At 41.0% G+C, this 23,375-nt stretch overlaps 1 protein-coding gene across 1 annotated transcript; it reads right to left on the reverse strand.

Moving 5' to 3' along the window:
* Window positions 1–8,152: 8,152 nt before the first annotated feature.
* Window positions 8,153–23,165, reverse strand: gpr37b (G protein-coupled receptor 37b). Its single transcript, XM_053508796.1, has 2 exons — window positions 21,926–23,165; window positions 8,153–9,494 (listed from the first exon to the last, which is right to left on the reverse strand). Exons 1-2 carry the CDS (start codon window positions 22,799–22,801, stop codon window positions 8,694–8,696), a joined length of 1,677 nt encoding a protein of 558 aa, XP_053364771.1. The 5' UTR covers window positions 22,802–23,165; the 3' UTR covers window positions 8,153–8,693.
* Between the last annotated feature and the right edge of the window lie 210 nt (window positions 23,166–23,375).

Consider the following 23,375-nt stretch of genomic DNA (forward strand, 5'->3'; position numbering starts at 1 on the left):
TCCAAGATGTCTTGGTATGCTGAAGCATTAAGATTGTCCTTCACTGGGGATAAGGGGCCTGATTGATTAAAATGCCTGAATTCAACAATTAACACGTTTGGCCGAATACTTTTGTCTATATAGTGTATAAGTGTATCACCTTGGGGCTTTCTTCAGTTTGATTGAAAAATAATCCAGGCATAAACATATCCAGTGCATATGTTATGAGCAGCATGGCTCCTTATTATTAAGACCACCCTAAAACCCCCTTCAAATTTATTTCAATTTCATTCAAATTAATAAAATTGTTTTAATGTAGAGCTTTTAACAAAGGTCATTGTTGCAAGGCAGCTTTGAATTAAAAAGAAAATGATGGAGTGAGTTTGCAAAGGATGAGGAAATATGTATAAATCAAAATGATCAGTTTGTCCCTGATAAGCAAGCCCAGGTTGATGGTGGTGAGGAAAACCTCCCTGAGGTGGCAATAAAAAGAAACGCTGAGAGGAACCAGACTCACCAGGGAACGCATTCTCATTTTTGTAATATTGGATAACAGGGATTGATCTGTAGTCGTACTGGAAGTTCAGTAAAACAGGAAATTATAGAAATGAAATTAAGGTTTGGTGTACAAAACTGTTGAGTGACTGCAGTCACAAGTCATTTATTGCTGCAGCACAACCCAGCAGGAACCCTAATGTTGAATGAGCATTGTAATATGGTTGTACCGACGTTGGAATGACGTTCAACATCAGAATGACATAGTTTTTGAATGTTACATAGACTGATAAAATGATGTTAAAAGATAACATTGTCCACGTCTACGGTCTCTTAAGTTTCTAACAGGGTTTCGAGTTATGATCTGTGATTGTGATGGACACCACAACTTCCCACATACAGCATGTGTAGCTCTTGTCATGCATCTTTTAGTACTGTAATATTATCTGTAATGGTTCACTTTCTTTTAGAAATATTACCATGAGTTGCATCTTACAGTAGCTACTGAATTACTCTACTGTTATATGGTGTGTGTGAACGCCCAGGTTCGATTCCCAGCAAATGCCCAAACCCTAGCCCCCGGATGCAGTGCCGGTCCCAAGCCCGGATAAAATCCCAGGTTGTTGTGTAGATTGGATGGTCCACTGTGGTGCCCTTTTAACCGAAGCAGCTGAAGGTCTAACAACAGCATGTTTCCTCTTACTACAGTGACTGGAATTCGATTTACCCTCATTGGTTTGGTATAAATATTGTTTTGAGATCGTTTGTGCAACATTCATTCAACGTTATTCCATTATCAAAAAGTCAATGTTGTTCCAACATCTTTTCATCAAAGTCATTCCAATGTTCAGAAACAACCTAATGCCAATTATGGTCCAATGTTTCCAAATTAACATCACTACGATGTTTGAAAACCAACAATTCCTCTGGGAAATGCTGCGCATCTTCTATGAATGTCAATACATCAACCAGCCACTACCAATGCCGTTTCTGAGGTTTTGGCAGTACTGTACATCCAACAAGTGTTAGAATTGCAGATCAGGACCGCCATATACTGTATGTCTTCTTCAGCCTCAGGATTGTCTGAGAACAGTCACACAGGCAGCTGATGAAACACTAGTGAATAATTTCTGCACAGCCATAAAGTGTCTTAGGAAAGGTAATTTGACCTCCTCATCAGGGCATGGATCTTAATGCATTTTGGCATCGTAAAGGCATGAGCAGGCGAAAAGACCACTGGTGCACTGGCGATCAGTTGTCTACGCAGATTTAAATCCTGATTGCAGTCGGGCAGATGGCAGGCGGCGCGTATGGCGCTGTGTGGGTGAGCATTTCGCTGATGTCAGTGCTGTGAACAGTGTGGCCCATAGTGCTGGTGGGGATTTTATACTTCTCAGATGGACAGCAAAGACAAGCGCATTTTGTCATTGGCAACTGGAATGCACGGAGATACCACAATGAGATCCTGAGATCATTCCTCCGTAAACACTGCACGTTTTACTACATGGGTCCATGCATTAGGGGTCTGTATACGCTTGTCAGATGGGCAGCTTAAAATATCTCAGCTCCGTCATGGCCTGCATCCAGCATCGTTGTGTTACATCAGCGTATTTCATCTCCCACCAGTATCTGACTTTTTACAGAGCATGTTTTTATCTTCTGTTCAGCTCATTTGAAATTTGAACGTGTGTGGCAGTTCTACAGGGAAGTAGAGCTCACAGCAGATGTTGATGTGATGATTCTTTTTATGACCGACACCATATTTGTACTTGCAAACTGTTGGTATATCCACTGTACATAAAAAAGTCCTGCAGTCTTTCTACCACTACTGCTGCAAGAACGCTGAAACAGCCTCGTAAATACAGGTTACCATCATTCACCCTCACACACACACACACACAACCCCATTATGCGAAGTACTTTCACTTCATCGAATAGGTATTTATGTGATACTGTATACAAGGGATGTTCGAGTCAAAGCAAGACTTTTGATTGCGCAGAATAACAGAGCACTCATATGAGAGTGAAAACTCTCTTTATTTCTCTATATATTCCCTGCTATACTAATGTACGTATCCCTGAGTTTCACTCATGCTTAGATTTTCTCAGTATGATGGAGCCATGATAGGACTGCCTGCTTTACATATGAAATGCTGGCCTCCCAGGAACTCCTTTAAAGCCCAGATCAGGACTGTACAGGGATGTGGCAATAACTTCCAGCTGAGCTTCTGTCATGTACAAGTGATGTTGGAGAATGATCGTTGGTACAGTTCCCACAGACAGATGCACCTCTTCCACAAGTTGCTGGATCAACCATTTTACTCACTAAATGGTCCCGGGAATTACTGTAGTGGGCTTTAAAACACCTCAGCCAGGATCACTTACAGTCATTCGATTTACTTATTTTACAGAAACTAAAACCCTATTCGCACGATTTTAGTATCACCTTGGGACTGCTAGTCATTTGTATTAATTGCGGATGTTTTCTGTGATCTTAATCCCGCACGAATCGGCCATGTCTGTAATTTGTAAAGGTAAAAATCCCCCTGACTTACCATATTTCACTGAAGACCGAGGTCCTGTGATAATATCAGTCCCGTGCCAATCAGCATGTCTGTGATTTGGTCGTATATAATTTTTTCAAGATTTTTATTCTTCTTACACTACATGAAGATTGGAGGCTGCGTTGGAGTGCTTTGGAAGTATTTTGGGTGCCGGGTCATCTTGCTATACACCATACAACAATACTGTACAATGTGCAAAAAGAGAAAACCATAAAAAAAACCAGAAGAGTGAAAGCAAAAAGAATGATTAGATGGAGACGGAAGACGTTTACAGCAGCATGCGGTAAGGAACACTTTTCTGTTTATATTGTACAGCTAGACCTATGTATAATGACGAGACATTTCCAAACAATAGCCAATCCAACATAGTGCAATACTAAGCGAGGAGGTTTACATCATAATTCATATTAGGAAGGTAAGTCAGTATTTTCGAGTAAAATCGTAGGCTTCGCTTATCCCATGTGAATGCGCCATACGAAATTCAGATGTGGGAGGTGAATTTTCTAAATCACACGAGATCCCCAGATGATACTAATCCCGTGTGAATGACACGGGCTTAAGAGTCTCATCATCGTACTGAGCTAGAAGTCTCCGGTTTCACGCCTTCATTCATAGGAAATTTCATCACTAATCCCGGTTTGACTTGAACGAGCCTTGTATATTTATATACCCCCTGTCTAAGACCTGCAAAAATGCATCTGTAAAACCTTTTGTACTCAATACACTTTGAGCATTTGACAGATTTAGGAAAAGGGCTTTTTTTCCCATTTATTCCCGCTTCACTCCACCTTGCCTGTTCTTACCCACCTCATCCATGCGCATCCAACCGTTACGCATGCTTTGGTAGAATACGGCACGGTAGAGTAATCTCGTGATAGGTAGGTGAAGCAGAAATAAAGGCAAGATGGTTGAATGGATGTGGCTGAGCCAGGATCTAGACATTTCAAATCCAGCGAATTTTGCTGTGACTTTCAGTAAAGAAGGTGCACTGAGCAGTCAGGCTTTCTTAAGGTCTTCTATCTTATTTGCATTTTTTTGAATGTTTAATTTATATCTCTACATGCATTTATAAATCAGAGTGTTTTTTTTTTATATGGGGGCGGGGAGGGGGGGGGGAATCCTCTACACCTCCTAGAAAGAAATTATTTTTAGGATATTACAATATGCCATAAACAAACTAATGATTTAGTTTGATTATTCGTTTACATTCAGGTCATCTTACATTATGGCCTTATTACAGAATAAAAGCATCCAGTGTCCGGTTGGGTTTGCCATCATCATCACCATCATCATCATTATTATTATTATATTTCAATACATGATGACTGAGCAAAAATAAAAATAACATCACTCGACACTTACAAAGAAGTGGACACCATCCAGGAGGAAATACCACAGCCCAGGGAAATGTTATCCCTCCACAGCAGCGCAGCATTCAAGGAGAACAGCGAGTAATGCTAACTGACTGCGCTAATAAGATCAGACTGAAGAGCACTCTCGACCGTCACCCACAAAGTGAGTTTGAATTGAACTTCGACAAGCATCTACTCCGCTCTTCATTATCTGAGTTAGGAAGAGGAGGAAGGCTTCTGAAACCAGCTAACGTGATGTCTGAAGATATACAGAGACAGTAACGCACTGTTTCGGAATTGCGCCTCTGTACAACAACGCAATGGATTTGGAATGAAGCAATCAGGACGTGATTACGGAGCAGACTTTTAGCTTTAACTCAACATTAATTGAGCCATTGACTGGTTGTGCAATCAGCAGTGTTGTGCCCAGTTATGGCTCGTTTTCTCATTATTTTATGAGAAATTAAGAAGATTGAAGGTATGGAGTTCATTCCAAGGGTTGAATTTGCTGTTCATTTGAATTTTGTTTATTGAATTTTTTTTTGTCATGTGTTGTGTACTATAGTTTACTCCAATAAATTAAAGTACACATCATCATATACCATATTATTGCCAGACCATACCATAGGGTACTTCGGACCTTACCATGGTAGGCACCTTATCAGGCTGTGGCACTTCACTGGGTACTATGGTAATACTTTACAGTGTAGTGGACTACTACACTATACCATGGTACCTATTCTGTACCCCAGTGGCTACCAACGTTAATCAGGTATCTAATATGATATTTTGTACCATATTAGATATGTTACTACATACTAGTGGTATGGTATAGTACAGGCAGTTCCATTTTAGATACTTGCTGATCTTTTGGTAAGCACTGTGGTACCCAATAAGTACCATGGTATTCACCAAAATATTGTAGTGCACACTAAAGTACTATCAAGGTACCCAGGAAAGAGCCAGAGCACCGACCCTGGTTAAGTATTGTCGATTAAACATTGAACATGGTTGGAGGTTACTATATAAATATTAACATTATGATACATAAACCTGTAGAACATATTTATCAGTATCCTGGTATCAGTATTTCTTGGGAACTCTTAATATACAGTCCAATGAGGTGTCAGTACAAACAAATAGGGGCATTATCGGGCAAAACAGACCTTTCATATAGAGTAGAAAAGATAAAGGTTAAAAGTGTCTAAATCAAGACTTAATGAGCTCAGTATCACCAAAAGAGCATGGAGGATAACCAAAGTGGATGATCACCTAATGAAGATCACTCAGTGAAGCAAAAGCCCTTCAAAAGATTTGGTCAGGAATACTTTAGGGAATTAGTCGAATCAAAGTCTACAATTTGGAGGTGCTTACACGAATTTAAAGATGGTTTATGTTAGGCTGCAAGTCAGATTAGAGAGGAGAACATCACATTAGGCCTGCCCAGTTCTGAAACAAGATTTTTTTTGGTCTGGATGGAATCAAGATTAACATGCAGCAAAATGATGGGAACAGAGTGAGTATGGTGAAGGAAAGGAAGGACTCATGATCTCTAGCATACAGCATCATCTGTTAAACATGGAGAAGACAGTGTTAAGGGATGATGGCTACCAGTACGGAGACCAGTGGAAAGTGTCGCTGGTGTTTATTGGTGATGCAGTGTAGCAGTGTATAGGGTGTACATACAGTACAGATGTGCCAGTCAAATGCTGCAGAACATATATATATAGCTTATGGTAACATATACTGTAGGCTTTGTTTTATCGGCCCATGGGAAGAGAAAATATGCTACTGTGACGTTTTAATGGAAAACCACCTTATATCATTAAATAAATATTTTTTTAATACATGCTTATGAGTATGCAATTGAAAAGTAAATAAAACTACTTCACACCTTAGTTCTGCGTATTTCACGGTAACATGTAAAAATTTCAGTTCTTTCCAAAATTCAACAGATGGCGCTGTACATTTTTCTCTAAAACGCGCTTACCAGTGTGCGATTAAATTCCATGCAAATGAAGTTGTGGGCACATCTAGCATATAAATGAACTGTACAGATGAATAATGCAGTAAATGTTTCACAAGAGCAACCCAAGAGCTTCTAACCACAAAAAATGAAATGCTTTGATCTCAACCTTACTGAGCTTGCCTTTTAATTACCGAAGACAACACTGAAGCCAGAAAGACCCACAAACAAGCATCAACAAAAGGTGGCCGACGTAAATGCCTGGCAAAGCGGCTCAAAGGAGGAAAATCAGCATTTCATGATGTCTGCAGGTTTTAGACTTCAGGCACTTTTTGACTGTGAATGATTTGCATCCAAATATTTAAAATAATTCTAATATTTATGTGTTTCCATTACTTTTAAACCTGTAAAAATGGAAGGACTATTCAATTCCTAATTTTGTCATTGTAAGAGGGGTGTTCAAGTCAAACCGGGACTTGTGTTGAAATTTTTCCTGAATGAAGGCGTAAAACCGATTGACTTTTACAGAAGACGAGGAGCACAGTGGGTTAGAGCACACTGCAGTTGTTCCTGTGGACATCCAGCGAGTGGAACACCTGAACCTTGAAAGTAGATGGATATCGTGTCGCCAACTTGAGGAAGAGACGCATCTGTGTGTGGGAACCCCCGTACAGTCCTGACCTTAGGAATCCCTGGGAGGCCGGTGTTCTAGACATGATACAGACAGACCAAACTTTCTACCTTGATGGTGTCCAAGCACTAGTGAAACACTGGGATAAGTGCATTAGTGTAGCAGGGGATTATATAGAGAAATAAAGGGAGATTTTAGTCTCATGGTTGTTTTATTCTGCACCTACAAAAGTCCTGGTTTGGCTTGAACGCCCCTTGTAGGTGAATATGAGAGTATAATCTGTACGCATAATGATACCATTGGTAGAAAAAGAGATGCATTCAGGCAGCATCAACAAAAGTGATGTGTATTTAACTCTTGTGCTATGAAAACTGTGACCAGGTTCCACTTTTTCTTTAAATTACCCAACAATTCCTGCGGTCTCTGAAGACTCTACATGAAGTTTCTACATATAAAGTTGCTTTCTGGAAGATGCTCTACGGGTTGACGCTTGAATTGTCCGGCATAATTGGATTAAAGTCAAGCGCAGTGCTCGCTAGCCAGAGCCGGAACAAGCTGACTTCCCAGCCATAATAGACCAACTGGGGGGGACGAAGGCAAATCAAATTGACAAGAAAGGGAGGGAAAAGAAAGACAGAAGGAAAGACAGAAAAAGAAAGCGACTGACTTAAAAGTCACAGTAGGTAGTTTAGATTCGAATCAGGCATCCGACGTGTACAAGTCGAGCAACTTTCAACATGGAACAAATAATAATAAAGACATTTAGTGTTCCATAAGAAAACAAGAGACAGGTCTCGGTAAGAAGACGTGAAATAAACGGGATGCATGACGGAACAGAAAAGAGCAGGTTTTTTTTTGGTTTTGTTTTTAACGAGTGCAGGAAACAGGCTCTCCGTGCTCTGAGATAAAACAGGCTCTCCATGGATCTCTTCATCCTGACAGTTAATACGATTACAGATAAACACACAGTGACAGATCTGTGGTATCTGTGTTTCCTAACATGCACACAACAAAGCGAGGTTGGTGTCGTTTGTAGGGTTGTTTCGCATGAATAATATCTACAGTATGTATTTTGCTGATAAGGTGTGGAGCGAATGAAAAAAACACACCGTATTTGCATTTTAATATACAGATTTCCAGCAAAGAATTTCGAACCACGCACAGATTTCCCAGCAAACACTTCGAGTTTATTATAGAGAAAGTCAGGGTTACTGTATATAAAACGGACTTAGAAACCATTAAGCACACTGAGCATAGGGTTGATATCTACTTCTCTTTTTCTGCTATTATACTGTACAAATGCGCGCACACACACACACACACACCCATGGGGATTTATTTCAGGTGTTCAAGTGTACCGCTTAATGCAATTCAAGACAGACACCTGGATTAAAAGAAAGCTCAAGGCAGAGAACATACTGCTATTTACAGATATCATATCATAGGAATGTTACTAGCGATAAGATGCAGAGACGCACTGTATAAATAAAGCTAAAGCGATCGGCAGTGCAAAAAATATGTAAAGAGTCACTGTTTGTTTTTTTTTTTAAAACATCTACTAATACAAATAATAATAATACAAAAAAAATAGGTTAAGTTTTATACATTACTTCATAAGCTGTAGTCAGAGTATTTACAGAAGTGAGACAGTATGTGCTTTCGGAGTACAGCGGTACTCTTGGCACTGTTACGGACAGTACGGCGGCTCAGGAGTGGGACCCTGTCGCAGTGTAGTTGGACATCTCTCTGCGGATGGTGCTGAACGGAGACAGCTCCAGCTCGGTGGTACACTCGTGCTCGTTATCGTCGCTGCCCACCGCAGAGGACGACGCCGCTCCGCACAGGCTTGCGCAACAGCAGAAGCACTCTAGGAACGCGTGGCCGAACGGCGGGCACAGGCAAAGCAGCAACACGGGTGTGATCGCGGTGCGCAGGAAGAGTAAGAGCTGACCGAGCGTGCGCAGTACACCCACGACCTCCAGGTGCCCTATGTAGGCCGCCACCATGTTCGCGACATTGTCGGGAACCGCGCAGGCGGCGTAGACGACGGCCAGCGCCACCACGACGCAGTTCATCCGGCTCTCCAGGCGCATCTGCTTCTTGTTGGCGCGCGGGCACCCGCGCTCGGCCTGGCGCATGCGGCGTGCCGTGGCTAACGAGCTGCCGATGGTGAACAGGGCCGGCAGGCAGAAATAGCACCCGAAGCACCACCAGAGCCTAGCACTCTCGTACGCCAGGCCGAGGGAATAAAGCGTCTCAGGCAGCGAGGTGGAGATGCGTTCCAGGCACCGCTCGAAGTCATCTGAGTCAGACTCCTTCACCAGCTGCCGGATCAGGAGTTCAGGCAACGCCAAGAGCAGCGCGCCGACCCAGATCACGGCGAGCTTCGCGGCAGCAGATGCGCAAGTCTCAATTGTCTCGTAGTACATTTGCACGTTGGTGGCGGCACGGAAGCGGTCGATGCACAGGGCACAAATGGTGAAGGTGGTCACGCCCAGTGAGGCTACCTGTAAGACAACACAAAGGAAATAACACACTTTTAAGGTCAATATAATCATACGCAGTGGACATAAAAAATATACACACCCCTGTGAAAACTGAAACTTTTGTGGTTAAGTAAAAATGGTTAAAACCCAAGATAAAACCAATTTAAAAAACAAAACTGGCTTTAATAAAAAAAAAAAAGAAAAAAACTCTAACCTCTAACTTACTTTAACCTGGTTGCGTAAGTGTGAACATTCTTTTATAACAGAGCGTGATATGGGTGTAACTGTACAAAGCAATCGTGTTCGAACTCATGTTCTGGAGTAATTACCACACACCAGGTATCAATTGCGGCGATTGTTATTTACACAAATAAAGATCAGCGGTGTCTGTATGATCTTCCTGCTGATGCCAAAGAACTTCTAAAGCGTGTAAAGTGTCTCATGGTATTAAACATTTCTAAAACTTTAGACGTGCCACGGAACACAGTGGAGGCAACGATTAACAAGTCGATCCATCCGAACGTGGTGAAAGAGAAGCTGCTTAGAGACTTACAGCAACATCAAAGAAACTGCAGGAACAAAAATCGCAAATGAAGATGTGGTTAGTTTGTGAAGTTTCACTCAGAAACCCTGAGTGCTGCATTCCAAGCAAATGGAAAGTCTATTTATTTCATATTGGACATCATTTACATGTCTTTTCTAAATGTTTTGATAGTTTTTTTATGCGAGAATATAATTATTGTGTTGAAAATTGCTAATATTGGGAATATCTTGGGGTGTCAGGATGGATTCTCTGCATTTACATTATTTCCTATGGGAAAAGGCGTTTTACAATATGAAATTTTGCCTCCAGAACGTACACACACATACTACGGGCAATTTGGAAACGCCAATTAGCCAAATCCTGTGAGGGGAAATACCCGGAGGAAATCCAGCAAGCACAGGGAGAACATGCCTACAGACCCGAAGGTGGGAATCAAACCCGGACCTTCAAGGTGCAAGGGCGACAGCGCTACCCACTGAGTACCACCATACTAGTTATAAAGGATGCATACTTTTTCTCCCTGAAACCTTTATATTTGTTTTTTTCTTATTTTAAATCATTTCATCCGACTGAATCATTCTGTTGATTGCTCCACCAGCAGGCCAAAAGTATGTGAACACCCAACTTATGACACCTGACACCCATATATTGTTGTTCCCCAAACAGTGGCAACAAAGCTGGAAACACACAATCATACAAAGCATCTCTGTGTTGAGGATTACACTTTCCCTTCACTGAATCCGAAAGGCACAAAGCTGTTCCAGCATCACAGTGCGTCTGTGCAGAAAGCATGAAGCTGTGCATAAAGACCTGGCTTCCGAGTGCCTTGACCTCACTGAGAGCCCCAGTGCACACATTTGAGATGAGCAAGAGTTGCACACACTGCACCCCAGGGCACTTCAATGAACATCAGTGTCCGACCTCAGTGAGTCTCTTGCATCCTTGAGCATAGTTGTAGAGAACACATCTAAACTGCACTGCTTAAAAAGCCACACTGAATCCAAAATCGTTTTTTTTTTTTTTAAGTTTAATGAATGAATGAATGAATTAATATGATGTTCTATATATACTTCCATTTGAGTTGGTAAATGTTTGCAGTTCATCTATGATCCTATACAGTAGGCGGTGCACTCTGAACTATTTACACTTTGGCAGGCGTTAGGAGTAAATTATTTGCTTAGTTTGTTTAGAAAAATAATGAGAATAACAGAATCGCAATACAAATCAAATAAGCACCTAGATATCGCAATAATATTGGGTAATTCCTGGTGATTCCCATCTCTAACGTTATTGTGAAACAAAGATGGGACATGATCTGTTAGTGATGGGACTCACTAGGGACACAATATTATTACGATCACTTGGTGCTAAATTGCGAACAAACTTAGCAAATAATTCGCTCCTATCAGATGGGATGCTGTGATGTCATGTTAGTTTAGAGCGCACCACCTGCAGGATTATCTATCAACAGCAATATTTTACCAGCTCAAATACAAACATATACACTATGATGAACAAAAGTATTTGGCCAACCTTGTTAATTATTGAGTTCAGGTGTTTCAATCAGGCCCCTTATTTCCAGTAAAGGTAAATCTCAATGCTTAATACCAAGACATCTTGGACAATGCTATGCGTCCACCTTTGTGGCAACAGTTTAGGGGAAACCATTCTCTATTGCATTATATAGCAAGGAATATAAGGACATGGTTTGATGAAGAACTTGACTGGCCCTAAAACAGAGCCCTGTGACTTCAACCCCATCGAGCACCTTTGTGATGACCTGGAATGGAGATTGTGAGCCAGGCCTTCTCATCCAACATCAGTGCCTGATCTCATAAACGCTCTACAAGGGCCTCTGAGTGGTGAAGTGGTAAAGTACTCGCCCGCTCATCCAGAGACCGCTGGTTCAATTCCCGGGTGATGCTGCAGCCAAGACCCAAGTGAGCTCTCTCAGCAGGGTAGAATGGGAGGCACTAACATGTGATAGTTTTGGCACTGACTGGTGGTAGTAGTAGTCTTAATGTGGGCGCCCCCTAGTGACTGGGGGGGAATTGGATATGATTAAATTAGGATAAATTAATTATTATATTATAATTATTAAATAATGAAAGTGAATTTGAAAATTGCATGGTCATTTTGTCAAAAATACATTCTTAAACATCAGTCACTCGGGTGACACAAAAGCATTGTAATACAAAACTGAATTAATTTTGTCCCTTTTTTATGACCTATCTTGATGTAAGTAAACATTTAATTTACACTGTACAATGTTCGTGTAATATGGACAATTACATCCATGTGTCACATTAAACAATGGGTGTAATTCTCATGCACATGTTTTTAAACGCCTTGTTCTGCTTTGTTTAGTGAAATTCCTGCCATTTCCAATTCGCAGGCTGAAACGCCGGTCTGCAACAAAGGCCAGCATTCAGGATTTGCATTAGAACACGTCAACATTTTCAAAAGACAGGTTACAAGACCACATGCTGCATTGTACATGCTAAAAACGCATTTTCTGCCGAGGCACCTTATCTGCAGGCTAAATTCTGTTTGATTGACACGTGAACCTCGCTCAGTGCCTGGGAACATTTCCCATGCGGTGTTCGTGTGTCGACAGGTCTGCTGAACATTCAGAAAATTCTTTTCAGTGTCTGTGCTACTCTAAGCTTCACACACACATGTCCTGAGAGTTTCTGAAACTAAATAGAAATGCTACCTATATATAAATGCTAATAAAAAAATTACAAGAAACTCTTTTAAAAGAAAAAAAAAACGTTGGTTTGATTTGAGCCATACATTTAATTGGCATTCAGGTCAATCAAGGACCAAGTGTACCTTTAAATTATTTTGAGCTGTATATACAATACTATGATTTATCAAGAATAAACACTTAATTCCAGCTCTGTATCTATGACACATAAGCTTTGCGACATACTACCGTACTACCCTGACCGGTATTTCATGCATAAAAACTGAAAAAACAAAAACGAAAAAAAATTAATACGAGACACACAGATGCATTAACATGAACCTTTTCTTGTTTTGTTTCGCCTTAAAAGCTCATGCCAATCTGGATACGTCAAGGCTTCCTGATACAAAAAACAGAACAAAATGTCCACAAGCCATTATGAATCATAACATCCATTAAGATCCAGTAATGGCATTAATTAATTAGTTTAGACTGGTGCTCCATTAGCGCTCGAACCGCCTGTGGTTTACTGACTGGCAACATTCAATAAGTGCAAGCTTTATTACTGAAAAGAGACAAGCTGCTGTCTGTGTGAGCACGATATCAAGCATTTAAATGTGGCCAGGTATCATCTGCTTCCTAGCCTTATGCATGGATGTACAGTATACGGAACCAAATAACCACCAAATTCCAGACTATTGCTCTTGAACTAAAAAACGACCAAAGCACCCCCATTGATTTCTCTGTATACGCAATAAAATGTTGGATTTATGCATTACTAAACACCGAACGAAACATAAATCGCTTCAACTTCAATACCTGTAGTTAATAGTCTTTGTCCCTAGATGCCTATAAACATTACAGTTAAATGAAGAACACCAGACATTTCTCGCACTACAGGCTGGAAGGTGAGGATTTTGAATGTGAGATGTTAGAAATCTAACTGTAAGGTCAAAGGGACAGTGTATTCTCTCAGGCCCTGTACACGAGTTGTATTAACATCTGTCTCGAGTGATGCGATCACTACTGGACAGCCTAGCTTAGATCAGGCGTTTTGAATGAGTCCCCAGTGACCGCTTGTGATACGATTCCGTACACTGTAGCAACGCCGTAATTAGGTCAACTTGCATGAGCATTTGTTTTCAGAGAAGGAAAAAAAAATTGTCCCACAAATCCTGCAACTGTAAGGGGATGCTTTAAATATTTCCATATTGGGGTCTGCTAACGTAACTCGGGAATGAAACAGGAGACGAGACGGTGGAGGAAAGTACATGACATTCATGACATTTCCATGTCTGCTGTTACACTGTAATACTGCCTTTACCGATTAGCCTAGCATTGAAGATCAGAGCTGTGCCATTTAAATTATCTTTTGTTGGTTTTAACTGGTTTTGTTGGTTTCAATGCTTTTAATTGCATGGCTGGGTCAGTTTCCAATTCAGAATTGTTCCACGCTTGTTAAATTACAAGTCAGTTCAAGTTCAAGTCAAATCAGGACTTAAATGAAGGTGTAAAAGCGAGTTACATTTACAGAAGACACCAAGCACAGTATGGTAATACTGAGAGTCTTAGCTTGCAATAAAACATTTGAAAGGTACAAACGTTTTAAAGAAACCTGTACAGTACGTCGATGAATAACAACCCCAGCCCAAGGTGGTTTGAAGCCTATTGTTGTCATACTGTATATGTGAACATTCAGCGAGTAAAACATCTGATCCTTGAAAATCGACAGATGACTCAGGGACAGCTTGCTGAAGTGACGCATCTGGCTAAGGTAACTGTATACAAAATCATTCACCAACACCTCATACAGTTACAGGAACTCAGCTGGGGGTTACTGTCACATCTCCCATACAGTCCTGACCTAACTCCAAGTCATTTCCACATGTTCGGGTCATTAAAGGAGTTCCTGGGAGGCCAGTGTTACATGTTGGATCATGGCTCCAGTGTACTGAGAAAACTTTCTACCTTGATGATATCCAAGCACTAGTGAAACTCTGCGATAAGACTCGTGTAAGCATTCGTGTAGCAGGGAATCATATAGAGAAATAAAGGAAGTTTTATACTTTCATGCCTGTGTTCTGTTATTCTGTAAAATCAAAAGTCACAGTTTGACTTGAACACCCCTCATATTTCTATTAATTGTCAAACATTAAATGCTCAGAAGTTGATGCATTTTTTAAAAGATTTGCAGTAAAAAATTATTTCTGCAAATACTCGCATTTTTCAAGAGTATCACTTCTACTTCTTTTAATATTCATGAGTGGCTGGTGCGATACTACCACCTACTGGCCTGGAGTGTGGAACTGAAAATTGGCAGGTAAAAAAAAATTGCTTTGTATTGTACGCGAGACATGAGTTCTAAACAATCAAAACGTTGTTGCAGTAACATATAGTTATACGGAATCACTAATGCTCAAAAATCTCATTAAATTTACAGTGTACTCTGGATTCACGGCTCTAGCTTGTGCAATAATGCAGTCATTTTTTTTCAGATGAATATATAAAGTATAAAATCGAATCAAAGCAATTAGTCTCAAAGCCAAAGTATGACTCTGTTATTCAGACTCGGGTGCGAAAGCACCTCAATCACAATCAATCACTCAGTGTGACATTGGGCCGTTCAGGTTTCCTAGCAGCAGATGACGTGCCACTCAGTGCTACCGGCTTTAATTATGGTCCATTAAACTCCTGATTAAGAGCTCTTAGTCCAATGACAGCAGCAGTTATTAATCTGCCTTCAGTTGCGCTTTCGCACATGGTTTCTTGGGGGGGATGGATGGGGCAGTTTGGTGTAGGCGTGTGTGGCAATAACTCTTCTCTACTGATGAATGGGGTTACACTGAGGGAGTACAGGAAGGCATGGCGAATGGGTTTCAAACAAAAGCCATAATGGGTATGGCGTTTTATGTGAAGGACATAAATTTTCCTGAAACAGGAGCTCCGCTGTGGGAGCCCACACTCAGTACGATGCGGAATAAATCTTTAGATGCAAACATTCTAGAATCTAGACAGCAGCAAATGTGACAAAGTGACATCATTAGATTCAGCGACACCACTCTGAACATGTTTACATTAATACTCAGTTAGACATTAACCTCCCACCGAGGAATTCAGAAATGATGATTGCCTTAAGAATACATTTATGGAGGAAGCATCAGTGATTTAGAGACAAAAGTGGATGTTCTCATTAGTTATCGGAGTCACTTTGGCCAGCTATTAGAACGGATCATCGGGGCTTCTTATTTGGAATGCAGACATGCCTGGCCTTGAACGGTGCCACATCTAGAGCAGGAATGTCAAACACACATCCTGCCTGACCCACATCAGCATTCTGTCAGCTTCAGCAGGGACATAGACTAGGGCTATTGCTTTTAACAGGATCTCTTATTTAGTCTATTCATTAAAACCGATGATTTGGTGTACTATAAAAACCATTCTGTTGTTTAAACTGTGAACTAATTATACAGATTAATAGACTTCATTTATGAGGGGAAATAAAATAACAAAAAACATACAACTTGAAACCTCTACACAGTATTTTTTTCAGGAATGTCATGTAAAACATCATGAAATGTTAATGTGACGCCTAAAAGTAGATACAGAGAACCTAATTAAACAAATGGCGGAACAGTGGATTAGTGGTTAGCACTGTCGTCTTGCACTTCAGGGTCTGGGTTCGATTCCCACCTCAGGGTCGTTGTGCATGGAGTTTCCCCCCCATGCTTGGTAGGTTTGCGCCACATACTCTAGTTTCCTCAAACACATGCAGACTAGGCTAATTGGCGTTCCCAAATTAGAGGTCCTACCGTACACCGGTCATACAAATGGGAATAAATATATACAGTACAATGGTCACCATTGGCCTCCATGATCTGTACTGGGACTACAGAGGTTACTAGATGGATGGGTGGAATTAAATAAATAGGACAAAAATATTATACATCCCTATTCATTTATCGAGGAAAATAAATTAAAAACACCATCTGTGTGTGACACAGTATCTAGTGTGAGCAACAGCTCCAACTTAATGTTAACAGTGACTATTGATCAGGCTCGGAGTCAGCATTTTTAGCCCAGATCTCAGTACAGAACAGCCTCAACACTTGGACACTGGTGCGCTTCTTCACTTGCTCGGGTTAGGAACTTGCGTGAATATTTCAAACCATTAGGTTTATTTTTCCTTTTCTTCCTTACTAATTCTTTGGTGGAATGACTTGTGTGTTTAGGGGGGTTGTCTTGCTGCATGACAGATTTTCTCTTGAGTGCACACACAGATGTCTGGATATTTTCATTAGGAATTTGTTGGTATAATTCAGAATTCATAGTTCCATCAATGACAACAAGCCGTCCTGGCTCAGATGCTGCAAAACAGGCCCACACTATGAAACCATGGTTCACAGACAGGGTAAGGTTCTTATGCTGGAGTCTTCCTTTCTTTTCATTTCTTTTCTTTGCTTCTCTTTTCTTCTCTTTTCATTTGTCCACCAAACATTCTTTGTTCAAGCCATGATACACACAAATACATGCTGTGAAGATCAGACTTTCACAGAGTCCTGTTCTTCAGCTAAAACTGGGCCTTAGCTTGAATTTCATCCCATTGAATGAAAACACTGGCTCAGATTTCACCTTTGCAATAATTCGTAAGCCACATGGTGCACATACATGTGCTACAGACAGATGTATTGGATCATTGTTCCTCAATAAATAAGCGTTCCTCAATAAATAAGTAAAATAGGCTTCGTTTCATTGGTTTAATTGGCTCCTGTACTTTTAGAAGAGTCCAGTAAAATTGAAATTTTTTAACTGTAACTTTAACTACAGTATAAAGCCTCAAAATGTCGCTAGAAGTCAATAGACGATGTCATGTGTCAATATTCATTTGAATTATTTTTGTAAACCATCCTCTTGTTCTCCAAGAGGATGGTTTAAAAACAAAGAATAGTGGGACAAACAGGGATTGGGTAACCGAAACGAATGGTTACTTGTTGTTGGGGAAACGTGGTGATCAATGATTGGTCGCTGGGAAATACGGGTAAATACTGGGAAAAATTTCTTTTGCTTTAAGAAACACTGGTGGTTTTTGGGGGGATAAATGTTCAACGCTAACAGGATTAACATCTGCTCAAAAATACGCTAGGTTTTTTGTTGAGTTGTTTTTTAATCAATATCATTAAAAAGTCTTAAAGGTTTGGTGACTAAATCTGGCAACACTGTATCCAGTCACCCGACCCTCGTCCAGTTGAGGGGCATTTCACTTGCTGGAGGAAACAGGATCTGCAGTAAAGGCCTGACACAGCATCACATTGGAGGAAACCCAGAGTCTGGTCATGTCTATGCCTTACAGACTTCAGACAGTCATTTACTGCAGCCAAGAATTTAAAATAGCAATTTATTCTATCATTATGTCAGTCTGTCCAATTATTGCTGACCCATCAATAGGTATAACGACACACAGTGCTACAAGTCCTACATCATTCACCCAATTTGTATGTAAATACTCGAAAGTTAAAGCCTACATTTTGAACAAAGTGACATTATCTAATTTTAACTCCAATATACTGTGGTTAAACAAACAGAAGTTGTCAATATTTAAATATTTATGGATGCTTATATGCCATAGGGCAGTTTCAGCATTATTTTTCTGCAAGCTTTCATGAGCTGAATTAAACGAGGCAGTAGGCCGTTCCACGTCTGAGTGTTAGCTGACAGATAGGCAGAGTTTACTGACAAAGCGTCTCATGTGCCTTAGCGGCGGTGGGATTTCTCATAATGCAAACTAATACATGCGATTTCAAGTCTTACTCACAGTTTGAACCAAATTGTTTTTCCCTGGCAGAAACTGGATTGCACCGTACAAGATGCACATCTGAAGAAAAATGCTTACAACAGCTCAAGCTGTCTTCATTAGGGAAGATTTATTTTGTGCAGACATGAGTGTAGAGCTTGGCAATATGGTGATACACAAATATCATGATGGAAATTTTCCACTTAGAGTTTAACTGTGACTTTTACTTTCAAAATTTGTTCACATACAAAATGTGAAAAATTGGAAAATATTAAATGGCCAATGATTTATTTTTCTTTTTCCTCTGAATAAATGCCTAAGAAAGGCCTTAAGTTTGGAAGTCAGAGCGGGAATAAAGTATTTAGATGTTATTAATCAGCAATTAAAGATTTAATATGTCTTGGATTTGTCTCTGGGATCTATTTTATTTTTTCTAGTCATTTTGTTAGAACATATATTTTCACCTGAATGCACATGCCGGCCGGGGTGGACTGGGTTCTTGTTTATAGTTTGCTTGCTGTTACCTACCTTGCTGTTGGGATCTATTTGGGACACACACCAAACATCATGTTTAGACGAAATAGATCAACTTAGGTCTGATTACGCCACAACTACTTCAATTTTATAGCTGGATTTTTAAACAGTTCTCTTACAATTGGCCTTCTTACCCAAACACTGGGCTAACTCTTTCATCAGCTTGGTAGTACTGTATCTCAAAATACAGAGTTTCAATAAATTACTATTCAAACTGTCATGTATGCTCATTCTAGTTTAGTACACTCAACCCCAATTATGGGAAGTCTCCTGACTGATCATCAACAACCTCCGCAAGGAATGTCATCACTGAATGTCATCACAGAGTGTCATCACTGAAAGAACTTTCTATTCTGAGTCATGCAAAGTTGACTGGAAGGGGAAAATGTGGTGAAAAAAGTAGCAGAGGCAACAGTGATGACCGCAACCTTATAAAGAATGTGAAGCAAAGCCAATCCGAAGGCTTAGGAGAGCTTCAGAAGGAATGGACTGAGGCTGAAGTCAGTGCATCAAGAGTCATCACTTACCGACGTCTAGAGAAAATAAGCTTCATTCCTACAGTAGTATTAAGCCACACCTGAACCAGAGACAACATCAGAAGCACCTTACCTTGTCTAAGGAGAAAAAGAACTGGTCCTTTTTGAGATGAAAGTAAAGTTTGCATTTCGTTTGGAAATTAACGTCTCGGGGTCTGGAGGACTTGAAGTCGCTTGAAGTCCAGTGGGACGTTTCCACTGTCAGTAATAATTTGGGAAGACGTGGCATTATGTTATTATATCATATCAGGTCCAAAGTCAACACAACCAACTACCAGGAGATTTTAGCGCACTTCATGCTTTCATCTGTTAACAAGCTTTATGGAGATGTTGATATCCTTTGACAGCAGGACTTAGCACTTGCCCACAATGCCAAATCTACACCTAACTGGTTTCCTGACCATGACATTATTGTGCTTGATTGGCCAAAACTCTCCTGTCCTGAACCCCATAGAACATCTCTGACCTATTGACAAGAGGAAGATCAGAAACACTTGACCCATTAATACAGATGAGCTGAAGGCTGCCGTCAATGCAAACTGGTCTTTAATAACACCTCAGCAGTGCCAACAGCCATGAATATGTCGCCACTTTGCCATGCCACTTAAATGTATTCATTTGTGATAAAGGATTCTCACTTAAGTATTAAGTGCAAAAACAAATATACTTTTTAGATACTGGACATTTATGTATTTTTTATGAGCTACAAGCTATTATAAACAAAATTAAAACAAAAAAGGCTTAAAATATTTACTGAATCTTGCTAGAATAATCCTTTTTCACAATATTGCGTTATTTTATGTTGAATAATAATTTTATCACCCTGGATAAAATTGCAGAGGGCCTGGAGCGTATCCCAGGAGAATTAGGGCACGAGGTGGGGTCGGGGTGGCAATCTGTCGCAGGTCACAGTTACACACACAAACTCACACACTATGGGCAATTTGGGGCCACCAGTTATCCCAATGTGTATGTCTTTGAACTGTGAAAGGAAACTGGAGTACCTGGAGAAAACCCACCAAGCACAGCGAGAACATGCAAACTCCATGGACACAGACCTGAGATGGGAATTGAACCTACACCCTGGAGCCATAGCGCTAACCACAAAGCCATTATTTTTTCCTAAGATTTTGGAACACAGGAGGGTTCCAAAACTTATCATGTTGAACAAACACACAGTACTACCAAGCTGAGGAAAGATTTAGCCCAGTGCTTGGGTAAGAAATGTAATGTCCATATACTGTAAGATGGACCAGAACCAGACCTAACACTACTCGACACTTTTCCCTAAACAATCGCCGAAATGATGGAGGAAACGATCACAGTCCTGATACATTACCAAAATGATCAGCGTTCTTATATTTAGTTTATATAAACCAGTTCACATTAAAAAGAAGAAAAAAAAAGTTGTGACTCTACGAGTATTTCTGTCGAACTCCTTCATTAGTTCTGGTGTGACAAGCTGCCATCAGATGTGACATAATTAGTTGAATAGAGTGCACCTGTGTGTAATTAAGCCTCATGTGATGTCAGCATAATTACACATGTTCCTGGAAGGCCCAGAGTTTGTTAAGGAACATATCTAATTAAAATTCGACACTAAAACTTAGCAACCGGGGAAAGACAGTGTTAGTCAAAAAGTAACCAGGAGTACCTCTTGAGGAACAGAAGCTGTCTGGAGGAAAAATGTTGGCTTTATGCAAGAGTGGCATGAAGAGGGAACGAAAGTCGTATGGGTGTGCCAAAAGGCATGTCTAGGACTCGGAGCATTGGAAGAAAACTGGGTAACAGGTCTCAGGAAAACAGGGCAGAGTTGAAGGAAGGAAACCTGTTCCAGTTTGCACAAAACGTGAGACGGAGACAACAGCCATGAATACGTCTCGCAATGAGGAAAATAAGTTAAAACTGACCCTCGGTTCAAACTAGACTGGTCATTTTGGAAGGTCTACTGTATTGTGTGTCAAGGTCATAAAAGATCCACACAACCCAGATTTGTGTAGTGTCTGGGTGTGTGTCTGCATGAGGATATGACCAGACGCTAGACATACAGTAGGTGCTCTTTTTCATCTGTGAATACTGCAGTGATTTTTTTTTCTTACATAGGGCTGTAGTGGAATATCTGATAATTGTAATAAATAAATACACATACAAGGATGATCTATTTGTTTAGTGAATAAAGAGTTGCTACAGGAGTATAGTTTTTGTATATACTGTAATCTAGATCAGTTTCTAAAGCTCAGACCTGGATACTCTCATTTTGCATTGCACATTCCCTATTCTATTACTTTTCAACATGATGAATAAGCATTTAAACAAACGAGGGAATGAATCACCGTATTACGGTTTGTCATGCTCAATTACCTCAATATAAGGGATAACTTTACAGGTGAAGTGGCCGAGTAGATAGGTTTTAGTCAGCTCGTAGAACACCACAAGGGGCATGCAGATCAACAACACAGCCAGATCCCAAACAGCCAGGTTGGCCAGGAGGGCGTTGGAGATGCTCCTCATGTAATAGTTATGGCACACAATGCACATGACAGCGACATTTCCGACGATCCCAATGACGAAAATGAGCACCGAGAAACACGTGATGGCGTAGGCTGTGTAGGTCTCGCTCGTAACCGGATAGAAAGGGTTGGGGAAATACTCGTTCTCCTCATCCTCAGGGTACGGAGGGGTCATAGGTGTGGCGTCCCACGGGTTATCCGGGGCAATGCGCCGGGTGTAAAACTCCACGTGGTTGGTTATGTCGAAAGGGAAATCTGTAGAGGCGAGGGGCAACGGCTTGGGCATGGGTTCCCACCACGTTAGAGATGAAGCGAGGGCGTTTGCAGACATCTTATTCCCCCCAGCTGCTCTCTTCTTCGTTTCCCATGCCAGTTTCTTGTGGTGTTCCTTCGCGCCCCTTCGGTGCCTGTGGATCCTCTCGTGTTCACTGAACCTCCTCCATATCTTGTACGGACCGTGCACCGCCCTGTCGCCATGGGCGCGCGGCGCAAAGTAACACCCGGACTTTTTAGTGTTGCATCCTCGTCTAAAATGTGTCCCGTTCCCCTTGCTCATAAATAATGGCACCTCGGGATCCTGTACGGGGGTCCGGTGATCCGGTGAACCTGTGGCACGTCTCCTGGGATACCGCACGGCGCCGGACGCCTTGGCGTGCACATCATCGCCGTGTGCCAGAGCCACGAGGGATGCAAGGAAAAATAGAGATTTTATAAAACAAACCTGCATCGTCAGTGTCACTTTCTGGTGCTGATGGCTTTTAAATCAACACATGACAAGATTGTCCAGATGCCCTGCTCGGTCCGCTCAGCATTGTAAAAAAAAAAAAATTTGTTTGTTTTTTTTGGAATATAAGATGCTTTTCTTCATCAAAAAAATAAACAAACAGTGAAAATTTCCAGACATCTAAACAGATGCAGAATGCAGCATCACATCAGTCCATGCACCTGAGCATCTCAGTATCAAATTCATCCAAGTGCATCTTTTTTTTTTTTAACACAATGAACATCCACGGAGGAGAAGAGCGACAAGTAGCCTAGGCTCGCATCTCTCTCTCCCTCTCTCTCTCTCTCTCTCTCTCGGGCGCGCCCACCTCGATCCTTTCAGCTCATGGAAAAAAAAAAAAAAAAAAAAAAAACCCGGTGAGTTCACAGCGATTCCGTTTAATCTGCCCTGGAATAAAAACAGGGTGTATCTCTCTCCCAGCAGTCCGAGTGTGTACACACACAATGGTGAACCCCGCCGCTAACACCACCGCAGCTCCACACTTCCGCGGTGCGGTTAACTAACCCCGACCCGCCAT

The sequence above is a fragment of the Clarias gariepinus genome, chromosome 12 (assembly GCF_024256425.1).
Source record: "Clarias gariepinus isolate MV-2021 ecotype Netherlands chromosome 12, CGAR_prim_01v2, whole genome shotgun sequence".
Taxonomy (NCBI): domain Eukaryota; kingdom Metazoa; phylum Chordata; class Actinopteri; order Siluriformes; family Clariidae; genus Clarias; species Clarias gariepinus.

What these genes read in the sequence shown, in the direction of transcription:
- gpr37b (XM_053508796.1), bottom strand. Translation starts at nt 22,801, where the DNA reads ATGCAGGTTTGTTTTATAAAATCTCTATTTTTCCTTGCATCCCTCGTG. An exon ending in AAGTTATCCCTTATATTGAG is followed by an intron (nt 9,495 to 21,925) that starts GTAATTGAGCAT and finishes GTTGTCTTACAG; the next exon opens with GTAGCCTCACTGGGCGTGAC.